General features: G+C 36.1%; 1 protein-coding gene across 1 annotated transcript; it reads left to right on the top strand.

The window, feature by feature from the left end:
* The first annotated feature begins 7,946 nt into the window (after nucleotides 1-7,946).
* On the top strand, nucleotides 7,947-9,754 carry LOC126825568 (tripartite motif-containing protein 30A-like). Its single transcript, XM_050555226.2, has one exon. The coding sequence runs from the start codon at nucleotides 8,203-8,205 to the stop codon at nucleotides 9,520-9,522; it is 1,320 nt and encodes a 439-aa protein (XP_050411183.1). The 5' UTR covers nucleotides 7,947-8,202; the 3' UTR covers nucleotides 9,523-9,754.
* The last annotated feature ends 6,045 nt before the right edge of the window (nucleotides 9,755-15,799 follow it).

Below are 15,799 nucleotides of genomic sequence, written 5' to 3'. Positions count from 1 at the left end.
CTTCTAGTTGTTTTACAATAAGCCTTAAATAAAATGTATTATAGTTTGTATTGTGTTATTAAATCTCGATCTACGTCGTTAACCAATACAACTGTACCCAAGATCATACGTCAATTTCTATAGATAAGCGCATTGCAATTCCTGTTTTATGCACTGAATTTGTGTAGCAAACGCTGCACACTACACAATATGCATTAATCACCATTTTCTGTGTTTTGTGTTATTATTTCAATTGAAAAACACCGGATGTAAAAACAGCGACATTTAGGTGCGGGAGAGGCATCTCGTTTAAAGTTCATAATACATTTTTATAATACTTGACGGACGCAAACGCCTTTTCTTGCTTTCCCAACCCGTGTGCTCAGCAACATGAAAGCAAGCCAGTATTGCCTATTTAGTACACCAATAACTTTAATGCATTAAAGGAAATTATGATTTCCGAAAAATTATAAAACAAATAACTGACCGATGTCGCACACCGCCGAGTGGGACCCGACGAAATGTTTCAATCCGCGATCAATGCAGTACAAATTCGCCGTGTTCAATGACAAGAAAGTGAAAATGTTTTATTATACTTAAAAATCATCGAATTTGGGGATCTTTATTTGACTGACAAGAAAGCAAAATATTTTCTTCCAAATAACATTCTGAAAGTTCCGCTTTCACTTTCTCTCGGGATTTTGAATGTGACTTTTTACCTAAATGGCTGCCGGGAACAGGGAATGTCAGGCAATGTCATGACCTTGACTCAGGTTACAACCCCAAAATTGACCTTGCGGGTGCGGGTCACGACTTTGACCTTGAGATTTATTCGTGATATCTGGGTTGTTCATGAAGTTTTGGGACTTTTTCGATCCCAAGGTCAAGGGTCAGGTCAAAGGTCAAGGCCCCATTCGAAAGGTCAATGAGTTGCCTATCCATGGTCATGACCTTTGATTTGCCGCGCAGACCAGGGGCCCCACCATGTGCCCGGGAGCATCGAACTCAGTAGATATTTTGGTGACCTTGACCCTTTCTGATGACCTTGACCTACCGGGGTCATGTGGACCAAGATGACATTTTGGAAGGTCAAGGTCCAGTGGTCCTGACTTTATTAGATGGGCCCCTAGGGTTCAAAAAACAAAATACTTCCGGGGCCCCTAGCGGGTCAAGGTCACGACTTTTGGTTGGCGATTTTAAAAAATGAAGAACAAATGTTGGGTCAGTCTATCGGGTCACCAAACCCCGGGGCGATCGGATGACATTTTTGGGGCAAATTTCCCTAGAAAGTGAAATAGCCGAGCATTACAGCGGTGTGGTCTAAGGGCAGATAACTCGCCCATCCCAAATCGGATCCGACGACCTTGAGGTCGTGGCTATTTAAACTAAATTGACCCCTGGGAGTCTCGTGGTGACCTTGGTTTGACAATCAGAGGTCAAGGTTCGAACTGCTATATATGACGTTTCGATAACGTTATGACAATGTTGTGACAACGTTTTAACAACGTTGTGACAACAACCTGTATATGAAGTTTTGATAACGTTGTGACAACGTTGTGACAACAACCTGTATATGACGTTTTGATAACGTTTTGAAGACGTTGTGACAACGTTGTGACCACGTTGTAACAACGCCGTGACAACAACCTGTATATGACGTTTTGATAACCTTGTGACAACGTTGTGACAACAACCTGTATATGACGTTTTGATAACGTTTTAAAGACGTTGTGACAACGTTGTGACCACGTTGTAACAACGCCGTGACAACAACCTGTATATGACGTTTTGATAACGTTGTGGCAACGTTGTGACAACAACCTGTATATGACGTTTTGATAACGTTTTGAAGACGTTGTGACAACGTTGTGACCACGTTGTAACAAAGCCGTGACAACAACCTGTATATGACGTTTTGATAACGTTGTGACAACAACCTGTATATGACGTTTGAATAACGTTTTGATGACGTTGTGACAACGTTGTGACAACAACCTGTATATGACGTTTTGATAACGTTTTGAAGACGTTGTTACAACGTTGTGACAACGTTGTAACAACGTTGTAACAACGCCGTGACGACAACCTGTATATGACGTTTTGATAACGTTGTGACAACGTTGTGACAACAACCTGTATATGACGTTAGAATAACGTCTTGATGACGTTGTGACAATGTTGTGACAACGTTGTGACAACAACCTGTATATGACGTTTTGATAACGTTTTGATGACGTTGTGACAACGTTGTGTCAACAACCTGTATATGACGTAAATACAACGTCGAATATTGGTCGAAAACACGTTGTACAACGTCACGACCAATATTGACGTTGTCACAATGTTGTAACAACGTTGCGTGCCCGCTGGGTAACGGTGGAAATGTTTCCAGATATGGCGTCTGTAGATTCATTCGCGCCTGTTTCTTGTAAGAGATAACTGGTAGCAAATGGTTCGGGAATCCTTATTTCACTTTTATCATCCGGAATGGTGGAGACCTTTCCACATATGACATCTGTCAATTCACTCCCCTCTGTTACTTGTGATAGGTAAAAATTGGTAGTAAATTGATCAGGAATCCTGATGACTTTACGACAAATAGGACAAGGAAAATGGCCGTTCTCAGTTTTGTTTGAAACATAATCATCCAGACAGGTTTTACAAAATGTATGAAAACAGTCAATTATTTTTGGATTTTTAAAATCACACAAACATATACTACACTCCATCTTGGTCGCCATTTTCTATACAGGAAATATCTCGCCTCACGAATGAACAGCAATCGAAACTTGTATCACAATTATATTATCTTACTCAAGGTTCAATCCGAACCACTCGATAAAACAACAATTCCAAATGGTGGTAATCACTTCTATAGCCAGCTAAACATTAATAATTATTGTATGGTTGTAAAGCAAACAGTCACTTCTCAAGTCCACTGTGCATATAACATTTGTTGAGTATAAGCCTTACACGTAGGACAATGCAATGGACACATAAATACATACATAATGATATGAGCCTTTAACACAGACAACAAAACCTGTCGTTATTTATTTGTCTTGAATGGACTACTATTCTACGGCGATACGAAAACAAACCATTCAATAAAGCAATAGTTACATAAGGTTGTAAAGATTTGTGTTAACTGCTTTCTTTACAACCTTATATTATAGACAAGAAAAATGTTTATACTTAAATAATTGTTAAGAAATTCTGATGAAAAGTTTTGCAATAGCAAATTCCCATGTTAAATTTTTTGGAGGGCTGGATGAACAAGTTTACTATGGGGAATATAGGTAACTTTGAACTGGATAATAAAGGCTTGTGATGCTGACACAGATTGAGTGTTTATGTCTGGATGACGGGTTGTAAAGTGGGTCACAATAATAGTAAACTTGTATCATGATATTATATTTATAATTCAAATAACATGTATATTTTTAAAACAATTGGATAAAATAGACAAATAAAAAGTTATATATGATTAGAAAGTTACGGAGAAAATGCTTCAAACAGTTTTATTACATGTTGTAGTTTAAAGAGTTTTGGATGTACTAGTCTACAGAGATGTATGCTGTAGCATTATAGCTGGATAAAAGAGACTGTTGAGTATTTATGCAACTAGGTCATACTCCGCGCAGACGGTGAAGATTCGTCTGCTACTAAAGGTGGCGTGTGGACTGAATTAGTCAATTGTAAATACATTAGATTATACATAATTTAACTTCATTATTTTCTATATATACAAGATTTGGTATACATATTAAATCATTAAATTTCTGTTCTTTTAAATAAAAATATAGGTATTGAAAATGATGTTGTAACATTGTTATAAAAAGTTTGAAAACATTTACAATTTTATCAGTCTTTAGAAACATATTTCTGCGTTTAATTATAGCTAGTCTGGCAAAAGATAGTAGTAGAATTAAAATATTATTCTTTTTATTACCTTTAATAGATTGGACACCAAACAACAATATTTTATTAAAATAGACAGAGCTAAATCCTTCAGGGTAGAAATTAATTAATATAGATTTTAGATTCTTAATAAATTCTGAAATTTTTGGACAATTAAGAAGTAAATGCTGCATATTCTCTATATCACCTAAACAGAGACAACACGTACACAGAGGACTATCAATAGTTTTATACTTGAAGAGTTTCTCATTTGTATATATAATGTTATGAGCTATTTTAAAATCATTTTCTATACATTCATTGCTTTTTAAGTAATAACCTATGGATTTCCATACATTTTTCCAATCAATATCGTAATTAAGCTGATTCCAAAAATTTATACTAGTGGATTCTTTATAAAATTTCTTTCTTAAAACATTATAAAAGTGCTTAGATGTACAATTTGTAATTGGTACATAATCATCATTAGTTTGTATATGAAGAATAATATGCTTATCAATCACATGACTCTCGTTATTAATCATGACAAGCCAGTCATTTGGTAGGCATGAACATATGGTTTTATAATATTTTTCAATCTTAACAATATCAACATCATCATTATTAATGGTAAATAAATCAATTATATGAATTAAAGGGAGCAAACCTGGTATAACACAATAACAAATATCAGAAACTTTTACAATCTTATTGCTAATAAATATGTCATAATGGAGAGACTTATTATTATACAATATAAAGGGGTTATCAAACAATGGTTGGTTTAAAATGTCATTATAACTTAATGGTGGTCTCCTTGTATTATTATTAATGTTATTCCATGCAATTAAAATAGATCTATAGAAGTCTGGTATATTTAGTAAACCACTTGAAATAGGTTTTAATGCGAAAATTTCAATATCTATATTCATGTTGTGGTATGAATTAAGGAAATAAGTAAAAAGGTGCTTCCATACAGCATGAAAAGTACTATCATTGTATTTCTTTAAAACATTTAATCTGAAAGCATATTGTCTTAAAACAAGTTTGGGTATATTTAGACCGCCTTGATCATATGAACCTATAATGGTGGAGCTCTTGACTTGAGGTGTTTTATTAAACCACATAAAATCTTTTATAAATTCTTCAACTTTTTTAATAATATAAGAAGGTATATTCAAGACCCTTAGGGGATACCATAATAAGGACATACATATTGAATTAATGACACAGGATTTTCCCATTATTTAAAATTCTCTTAATTTTATTTAGTTTGGTATCCCAGTTTTTATGGTTACATGCATTGGAGTTTGGTCCTAAGTAAATACCTAATATTTCGATGCATTCATAGATAATTTCAACTTGTACAGGGAGTGAAACATGTTCATTTTTAACAGATCCAGCTGGTAATAATTGGGATTTTTCGACGTTGATTTTCGCCCAAGAGGCCTTGCAGTATGGTTTTATCTGTGAAAAGGTTTTTATAATAGAATCAGTGTTTGATAGCGTAAGGGTGCAATCATCTGCATGCTGGTATAGGAGGGATGGGGTGGGTGAACCTGGTATACATATTCCTTTTATGCTCGGATTAGATTTTATAAGGGCATTGAGGGGTTCTGCTGTAAGTACGTACTAAAGTGCTGAAAGTGGACAACCCTGTCTGACAGATCTGGTTACCGGGAAAGGGCGAGATATATGGCCGTTTACTTTAACACTACTGTATATATTGGAGTATAATATTTTAACGTGATCAATAAAACTATCACCAAAATTAAAATGTTTTAGTACAGTAAAAATATAGGAATGTGAAACTCGATCGAAAGCTTTGAGAGCATCAAGTTTTAAAATGTAACATGGTATATTTTCAAAATCAACATAATTTAAAACATCTCTTATCGAAGCAATATTATCTGAAATATCACGACCAGGAATACATGACTGATCTGGAGAGATAATAGTATTAATAATACTTCTAAGTCTTGTCGAATCGTTATGCAGTCTTCGGTTTTATTGGAAAAGTGGGTTTGACCTATAGGGTAAAGCTATTTTGAGTAATATTTTTGTTATTATAATATTAAATGAAAATTACAATTGTAAATATACTACTGTAACATAATGCACTATGGACGGGAGGCCTTGAACACTGAATAATGTTACTATTATTATTACTTGTATTTCAAAAATTCGATTTGGTTTTCATTTCAGATGTTGTAGTTTTCTGTATTTCGTATATAAACAAGGACCTTACAACAACCAGATTTGGAAAAAGCACAGGCAGGATATTTAGATCTGCATATTTTCACTTTACGAATACTTTTGCTGCATAGCGAAGTGTGAAATAGAAATAGTTTTCTGTGAATACAGTAGTTACCCCCCTTGTTTAAATCGTATCATTCGATCAGATTAAAACAGGCTGATCTAAAGATTTTAACCACGAGTCCAAGTGACGCTGACTTGTTTTGATCATTTTCGAAATGTTGCCAAGTTTCCAATTTATCATATCTTTGTAAATATTGATAGGAATCCGACCATTTCGGGACTGATATTCCTTTCAGAGATTCAACGTTCACGATATAGTAGTTTGCATGATATTCAAAATACTTGGAATGATTTTAACACCACAATAAAGAAGATACGGACAATGGATACCAGACTAATTAATTACTCCGGTTAGGTGACGAATGGTCTAAGGTGTATGATTTCGATCATACGTTCCGTCATTGAGCCAAGTGGCATGGTGTCCATTCCACCTTCCGAATACTGCCTCCATCCATACAGCTAGACTCTGGGTCATTCTTCTTGCATTCATTCAGACCTTGTCCGATTTGAAACCCAAATTGTTTTCTGATTCTGTGTCCTCTTTACAAGCTTGACCACCCATTAGCAGCACACATTTATTGTCAACTACTATCATACTAGTTGATTAGCAAGGACATAGTTCTTTGCTGACTCCCTTGTCATACGGATATAACAGAGAATGACAAAGCAGATTTGGTTGCCAAGTCTGTCATAGATTTGCCCTTATCCGATTTTTATAAGCCCATATTTTCATGTGGACGTATATTGTCGTCGCCAATGTCCGTCCACAATTTGTTTACATATATCACCGTTACACCCTAATTTGGGTTGCGTTCGAATTTCGTGAAAATGGAATCCGCCCGACAAAATGGCTGCTCCTTGTAAACAAATATGGTAAAAGTACCAAGTCACAGTTTTTATCCGATGTTGATGAAAGTTTAACTCGTTTCCTTTCGATATTCATGCATATCGGAGCGTAACATCCGGGATTATGGCCCCTGATTGTTCAAAAAGTCGCCTTTTTTAGCCAGTTCTCTGTCTATCTCTTGCAAAATGTGGGCGCACCTTGCATGGCAACTGCTTGTTAATTCCATACACGGATTTTAAATCCCGTATTAATGATGTTATTTATGGCCGCTTGCTACTGCCATGGGATCTTGTCGATGTAAACAACCAACGTCCCATTAAGCCTCTCTCAGGAGACTGGCCAAAATTGTTTTGTGTCACCTTTGTCAGTTTCTACGTCAGTTACTTGCCCAATCAGGTTATAGTTAAAGCTACTATCAGGTGTTAGATATTGGAAATAAAGCTGTTTAAGGAAAGAAAACTAGGTCTTTGCGAGTAATTTCGGATTTATTTAGCCTTCTCAGGCAAACTTTAACCGTTTGGAATTGTTATGTTTTAAATAGTTTTCACAAGTTTTACTTATTTCATATTTTATAACACTTTGTGATATTTTTTTGTACATTTTTATACGCCCACATTTTATACCCCTTGATATTTATACACCTTACTTAAAATTCATCCGAACGATTATTTTAATATGTTTGTAGGTATCAGCAAAGGTGTCGTCTTACGTGTTATCGCTGAAGGGAGTATACTCAATAATGAACAGTAGGCTTGAGAAGTGGTTTGCCGATTTGAGATGCTTGCTTGTTTTACAACCATATGTAAATATTGTTTTATCGACTGATGTTCAGTGGGCTATAGAAGTGATTTCTACTGACTGCAATTGTTGTTTGATCGAGAGGTCGGACTGAACCTTGAGTAAAATAATATAACTGTGATACAAGTTTCGATTGTTGTAGGCTTGAGAAGTGGCTGTTTGCTTTACAACCATACAATAATTATTAATGTTTAGCTGGCTATAGAACTATTTCTGTGGTTTGCATATACTACAACCATGTGGAATTGTTGTTTGATCGAGTGGTTTGGATTGAACCTTGAACAGAAAGATAAAATAATTGTGATACTAGTTTCGATTGTTGTTTATTCGTGAGGGTTTAAATATTTCGTGTGTAGAAAATGGCGACCAAGATGGAGTGTAGTATATGTTTGTGTGATTTTAAAAATCCAAAAATAATTGACTGTTTTCATACATTTTGTAAAAATTGTCTGGATGATTATATTTCAAACAAATCTGAGAACGGCCATTTTCCCTGTCCTACTTGTCGTAAAGTCATCAGGATTCCTGAACAATTTGCTACAAATTTTTACCTATCACAACAAACAGAGGGGAGTGAATCTAGAGACGCCATATGTGGAAACGTGTCCACCATTCCTGATGATGAAAGTGAAAGTAGGATGTGTGTTAATCACATGAAAGAAATAGATCTATATTGTAAGCAGTGTAATGTATCCATGTGTTATAAATGTTTTATAACTGATCACAATGGTCACTCGGTCAGTGATTTAAACGATTTTAAACTCGAGACAAAATTAGAGATCCAATCACTGAGAGGGGAGCTAGAGAACACCTTACTGAAATACCAACAATATTCAGAATCCATCCAGCTACAGAAGAAGGAGATCGAGACACAAACTTTACAAATATGCACCAAAATTGATAAAAGAGTGGATAAACTTTGCGCAGCGCTTCGCCTTATTGGAAGTAAAATGCAAAACGAAGTAACGCAAAGTCATGCTCAGGCCGAGAAGGAGACGACGAGCTCAGAATCACTGGCCAATGAATTATTAAAAGAAACAAAGAATCTTTTAAAAGAAATATCAGATGATGTAGACCATATCGGGGTATCACAATTATTGGTTTTAAAAACGAAACTTCTACGGGAGATTGAAAATGGTAAAAAGGACCTCGTTGTTCCAGAACCCAACACACTGTCGTTTCAAGAAGGTGAAATGAACAAAATACAGCTAACTAACCAGCTTGGTCAAATAAAGACAGGCATGAAGAAAAATGACACAGAGATAGCAAGCAACCATAACTCAGGAGTGGACATACAAAAGACAATCATTTTCCAATTTAATTTAAGGAATGGGAGGAAAATACACTTCATCGGAAACTCGGATGTTGAAGATGGCGGAGTGTCCTTTTGGCGATATGCATCCATACGAAACGATAAACTCTCTCTCCAGTTAGAGTTAAAGGTACTCGATTCGTTTACCGGATTATTGCCCACTAAAATATTAATTAATCTGAGATTACTGAACAAACGGAACCACCAGAGAACCAAAATAAAACAGTTGACGATTCAGCTAAAAGAACGCTATAAGTGGGAGGATATAATCAGCATGGACGAACTGGAGAACCCTTCTCTTGGATATATAGACGACCAACGTGTTTTCACATTTCGATTAGTTGTCTTGCGTGTAACAATTAACTGAATAGACGGTTGTCTGATAATTGGAGTTAGTTACCCACACTGCTAATCTCATGTGGAGATTATACAATGTCGCTAAGGAAACCATGCCACATTTTCTTGATGAAGTTTTGATCACTTTATTAACCAATTCGCTTTGATCATTTGTTGTTAAATTACACCCACTACTATGGAAATTAAACAAATTTGTATAAGCCCACATTACATTAGATATAGTACTTTGTCGCCATTCCTGTCCGTCAGTCAAAATTTAGTAGAAACGATCTATGCTTTAATTAGCACTGAACTGCTAGTGATCATTACCAATGCTGATCGAATATGCTTACAGGCTAATGTGCCTTTCAATTGGAGAATTACAGGTGGAAAACACCGGAATCGGAACCAAGAACTCCAGACTAGGGAGTCCGCGACTTGCTCACTGAGCCACTACGGCTCCTCAAATTGATTATTTTACATTTCATTATGAAAACAATATCAACATAACAAACAGGGCCGTATGTACGATTTTAAAAGTGGGGGTGCAGCAGAGTGGTGGGCCGCCGATATAATGCTTAAGTTACGGAGCGCAAACGCGTTTTCCACGCACGTGGAGCCGCAATTTGCTCCTGGTGCCCCCCGTCCCTCCTTGGATCCATAGCCTCCACATAAGTGATATAAGACAGTTTGGATCAGGGCAAACGAACCAGGTACCCATAGGCATGTGGGCGCCCCTAAAACGGACCGACTCATCAGGGCGCTAATTAATGCACTTTCGTACACCTAGTACTTATCAGTGCCTTAAGAGCATCACTGTTTGATCATAATCAAGAGTATAATTTTATAATTGAAAGGTAGTAAAATTTGTTTTGGGGGCGCCAGTTCTTGGGTGCAATGTACCCCCTGCCCTGATAACAAAGGTAAATAATCTCCTGTACTTGACAGGATAATAACAGGCCTAGATTATAGGTGGCTCTGGTTTGTTTTGTTTCCTATTTAACCGATTGTTATCTCTATAAACTAAAACATCGGCTTGTCACATTTGACTTGGTTTTGGTATATAATTATTATTCTAGAGCATATCTCAGAAAGAGTTCAAGATACCTTTATAACACTTTTACGTTCATCAACCTATTATTTTATTTTCTGATGGACGTTCAAGATACCTTTATAACACTTTTACGTTCATCAACCTATTATTTTATTTTCTGATGGACTTTCAAGATACCTTTATAACACTTTTACATTCATCAACCTATTATTTTATTTTCTGATGGCCGTCCCGATTTCGATTCCGGAGCATATTTCATTATCCGTTCAAGAAGTCCTTTTGAAACGTTGTACAAACACCAACCTATTATAGGATTTATTTTATTTTAAGCTTATTGTTTAACATACAACAGGTGATTGAGATAGGCAAAGGTTATTGTGCAAACATTACAGAGAGTAGCGACCCTGCATTGCCGAGCTACTGTGATCAGAGTATGAATCTTCTGACTATAGGTCCCATTGATGATATTCCAAGAAGTTGTTTTTCCTTACAAGGGCGCGGATTGGTGATGACTAGTCATCTTGTCAGTTCTTCATTTATCGTATTCAGACATTTCTATACTAAACTTAACATTTTATATCTTAAAATCAATATTTGTAAATTCTAACTTTCTTTAATTTAATTATATTTTAATATAATGATAAAAGTTCTTTTAAATTACATTTAAATTTCATCAGAAACATGCAACGAAAAACATCTCGAAAAACAAATTTCCAAATATGTCATAGTCAGTTTCTCGTCCATAGTACGATGGTACATGGGAAGATCTCTAAACATGGACCTGTCCAACCTCGTGGATTTTCTCCGGGTAATCCGAGTTCCTCCCACTGCTAAAGACCCCTACGCACAAGCGAATTATTAAAATAAAATTAAACCATATGTTAGTCCCGAAATGACCTAGTTTGTGTCGACTGGACGTTAAATCCCATTTCTCTCTCTAAACAATATGGGTCTTTACAAAGATGCGATTAATATGTGCATACCTGTTGACATTTTACACTATATAGTATGGGCTTTATTGTATAAAATGAATGTGACCTGGGGGTGAATCTATATAAGCTCCGGCTTATAATTGATATTATGTAAATATTTACTGAATAAATAGTGTTAGAAAAAAAAAGAATATGACCTATTTAAATATTTGCCGTTCTGTTTTATATTGACGTATATACCACTCGGTGGCATGTTTATGTTTTACATACCCTGTTCACACTGGTGTGCTAAATAAACACACGTGCAAATCATGGCATGCGCCCAGAATTGCATACGTGTGCAAATTTGCAGTAGGATGAATTTTATATCAAATTAGTTAGTAGTGCAAATTTATACTCACACCTGTGTATATTACACACGTGCAAATAGTGTCCTACACATGACACACACGTTTTTTATAAGTGTCCATTCGATGGTCAGTTAACACACCACATACATTATGGATGCTATATATTTCATATAATATGTTTTCATTTTTGTACAGATGGCATTAATGCCCTTTCAATGAATGTGCGAATTGGTATACCGTTCGTTATCGTGTCGGTGTAAAATGCGAATAGTCCAAACTGAACAAGCCAACAGTGAGGCTGATGTCCCCCGCCGAAATAGGAAAATAATTAGAGGACACATATAAATTTATCACAAATTATCTTTTACAAAGTATTGAACAATCAAACAGTATATCTTTACTTATAGTCTAAGCATACAATGTTTTTGATGGAATAATTATAGCATATTAAGGGGGAAACATGCTCTATGCCTACAGATCTAGAGTTTGGTTGTATCAACGGGTCTATTTTCCATCTTGCTGCAAGTTGTGCAAAGTTCACTGTTTTCTTTCTGTCATTAAATGTCAATTCATTATTGCATACTACATATTTAATCAAATGACTTATGTCGGCTTAGCCTGCGCAGAAAAGGTTCATCTTCGAACTCCATCTAGGCATTGACCTAATAAAGGCCTACACCAAGTTTGAACCTTCTACCTCAATTGGGAGGAGAGTTATTGTGTCCCAAAAAGTGTGACGGACAGACAGACAGACAAACAGACAGACGGACGAACCCATTTTAATAGTCCCCTGCTTTCTTCGAAAGGCGGGGGACAATAAGCATACACACCAATTTTGAACATTTTAACTCAATTCGAAGGAGTGTGACGGACAGACAGACAAACAGACGACCGACGAACCCATTTTAATAGTCCCCTGCTTTCTTCGAAAGGCGGGGGACAATAAGCATACACACCAATTTTGAACATTTTAACTCAATTCGAAGGAGAGTTATTGTGTTCCAAAGTCTCAGCAAATCAAATTGCTTATCGCTCTGCTTAATCTGAGCAGAAAATGCTCATTATCGATCTTAGTCAAGGTATTACTGTAATGAAACTATACACCAAGTTTCATCACTCTCACTTAATTAGAACTAAAGTTATAGTGTCCCAAAGCATCAACCAATCAAATTGTTTATCTACTTAATTAGAACTAAAGTTATAGTGTCCCAAAGCATCAACCAATCAAATTGTTTATCTCTGCTTACCCTAAGCGGAAAAACAGACAGACGGACGAACCCATTTTAATAGTTCCCTGCTTTCTTCGAAAGGCGGGGGACAATCAAAGTAGGAGAGTTATTGTTTTCCAAAGTCTCGACCAATCAAATTGCGTATCGCTCTGCTTACCCTGAGCAGAAAATGCTCATTATCAAACTTAGTCAAGGTATTACTGTAATGAAACTATACACCAAGTTTCATCAATCTCACTTAATTAGAACTAAAGTTATCGTGTCCCAAAGCATCAACCAATCAAATTGCTTATCTCTGCTTACCCTAAGCGGAAAATGCTCATCTTCGAACTCCATCAAGGCAGTGACCTAATCAACACATACACCAAGTTTGAACATTCTAGCTCAATTAGGAAGAGAGTTATCGTGCCCCAAAGTATCAACCAATCAAATTGCTTATCTCTGCTTACCCTAAGCGGAAAATGCTCATCTTCGAACGCCATCAAGGCATTGACCTAATAAACACATACACCAAGTTTGAACATTCTAGCTCAATTAGGAAGAGAGTTATCGTGTCCCAAAGCATCAACCAATCAAATTGCTTATCTCTGCTTACCCTAAGCGGAAAATGCTCATCTTCGAACTCCATCAAGGCATTGACCTAATAAACACATACACCAAGTTTGAACATTCTAGCTCAATTAGGAAGAGAGTTATTGTGTCCCAAAAAGTGTGACGGACAGACAGACGGACGAACCCATTTTAATAGTCCCCTGCTTTCTTCGAAAGGCGGGGGACAACAACAATCGTTTACGCCTACTTAGCCCATTCTTCTCCGTTTTTTATACGCCCACATTTTCATGTGGACGTATTATGCCGTCGCCCCAGTCCGTCCGTCCACAATTTGTTTGTGGACACTCTACAGGTCACAATTCTTCTCCGATTTTGACGAAACTTGAAATATAGGTTTATCTCAAAAAGATCTCGGCTGCTTTCGATATTTGCATGTATCGGATCGAAACTTCATGGATTATGGCCCCTGTTTGTACGAAAAATCACGTTTTTAGCTTGTGGACCCTATAGAGGTCACAATTTTTATCCGATTTTGTTGAAACTTGAAATATAGGTTTATAACCCAAATTATGGCCCCTGATTGTACGAAAATCACGTTTTTAGCTTGTGGACCCTATAGAGGTCATAATTTTTATCCGATTTCAATAACCGTACTATTATATCACCGTTACACCTTTAGGACGACTGAGTCCAAATTCCGTGAAAATCGGCCCAAAATTGACAGACAAAATGGCCGCCGTTCGTTCTCAAATAGCGTAAGAATATGGTATATCAAGGTTGTGGACCCTATAGAGGTCACAATTTTTATCCGATTTTGTTGAAACTTGAAATGTAAGTTTATAACCCAAACATCTCGGTTCCTTTAATTTCGATATTCGCGCATATCAGACCGTAACTTCCTGAATTATGGCACCTGATTGTACGAAAAATAACGCTTTTAGCTTGTGGACCCTATGTGACAGTATTAGTTCTTTAATCAAGTTCTGGATGACAAGACTAGTTTAACATCTTAAAATACTTTTATTCTCGGCTTCTTCTAACATATTATATACAAAACTTAAAGGCTCCATAACTAGCTTACATTAGTTGGCCGTTGTCCGGTCTTAACTCCAAACCAGCGTGGCCTGGAGTTAACTACCAGACGTCGCCTAGCCTCCGACTGCTCTCATGTCCTGCCTGGACCTCTCTGCCCTTTTCGTTTGTTAATCTGGGTTTATAAACCATTCCAGACAAAGGAATCTTATTAGACATCTGGCTAATGTATCATATATAGTTTAACATTCGATACATACTAATCAGACAAAGAAAGTTTAAATAAAACATGCCAGCAAGTTAACGTTTACATAATCATTACATAATCACATAGACCAAGGACTCCAGGCATGTCGATAACGAACATGTGTCAAGTTGGCAGGAAGCGTCTTTAACATCAGATGATCTGATTATGTAACATACCTTCCCTTTTCTTTGAATAAAGTTATGAATTATATGAAATAACTTTTAAAGACTATTACAAAATTAAATATAAATGGAGTCGATGGTAACTACCCTAATTAATATATAAACAAAAATACGAAAAATAACTATAAGCTGATTAAAAGTTATATAAACAAAAAGAAAAAAATGCAAATGGCAAAAGAATAAAACACTGGTTGAAAAGTAATAAGATACTGGTTGAAAAGTTCATACATATATACTACAGTGTTCATACACGCGCGACATTGAAATCACATAATATGTCGCAGATAATTTTACTGATCACACACACGAGTTCCTGGAATCGCATATATAATGAAAAATATTTGAATTTCCACACACGTGAGTTATTTGAATCACTAATAATTATAACAAAAAAAAATACTGTAAAACTATAATATTCTAATGTTCGCACACAATCACTAATAATTATAAAAAAACCAAAAAAAACACTGTAACTATTCTAATGTTCGCACAAGTCCACTGTAGGGAGATACAAATTAATTTTTTTTTTCCTTCCTTCATTCCGTCGTCTTCTTGTATAAGTTTCCCGTAATGGCAAGGAGTCGGTGTCTTCCGGTAGTCTTATCTTTTCCATACCGCCTGGCCGGGACGGTGCGACATGTGCTATGAAAAGTATTATAACTGCAACCCATGTGAAGTTTTTTCATCTGTTTATCATATCATGGAGTGAACTTAATTAATAGTTAATCAA

This window comes from Patella vulgata, chromosome 6, assembly GCF_932274485.2.
Source record: "Patella vulgata chromosome 6, xgPatVulg1.2, whole genome shotgun sequence".
Classification (NCBI taxonomy): domain Eukaryota; kingdom Metazoa; phylum Mollusca; class Gastropoda; family Patellidae; genus Patella; species Patella vulgata.
Note: the sequence above shows the minus strand (reverse complement) of the source record. Positions and strands in the feature narration are given on the sequence as shown.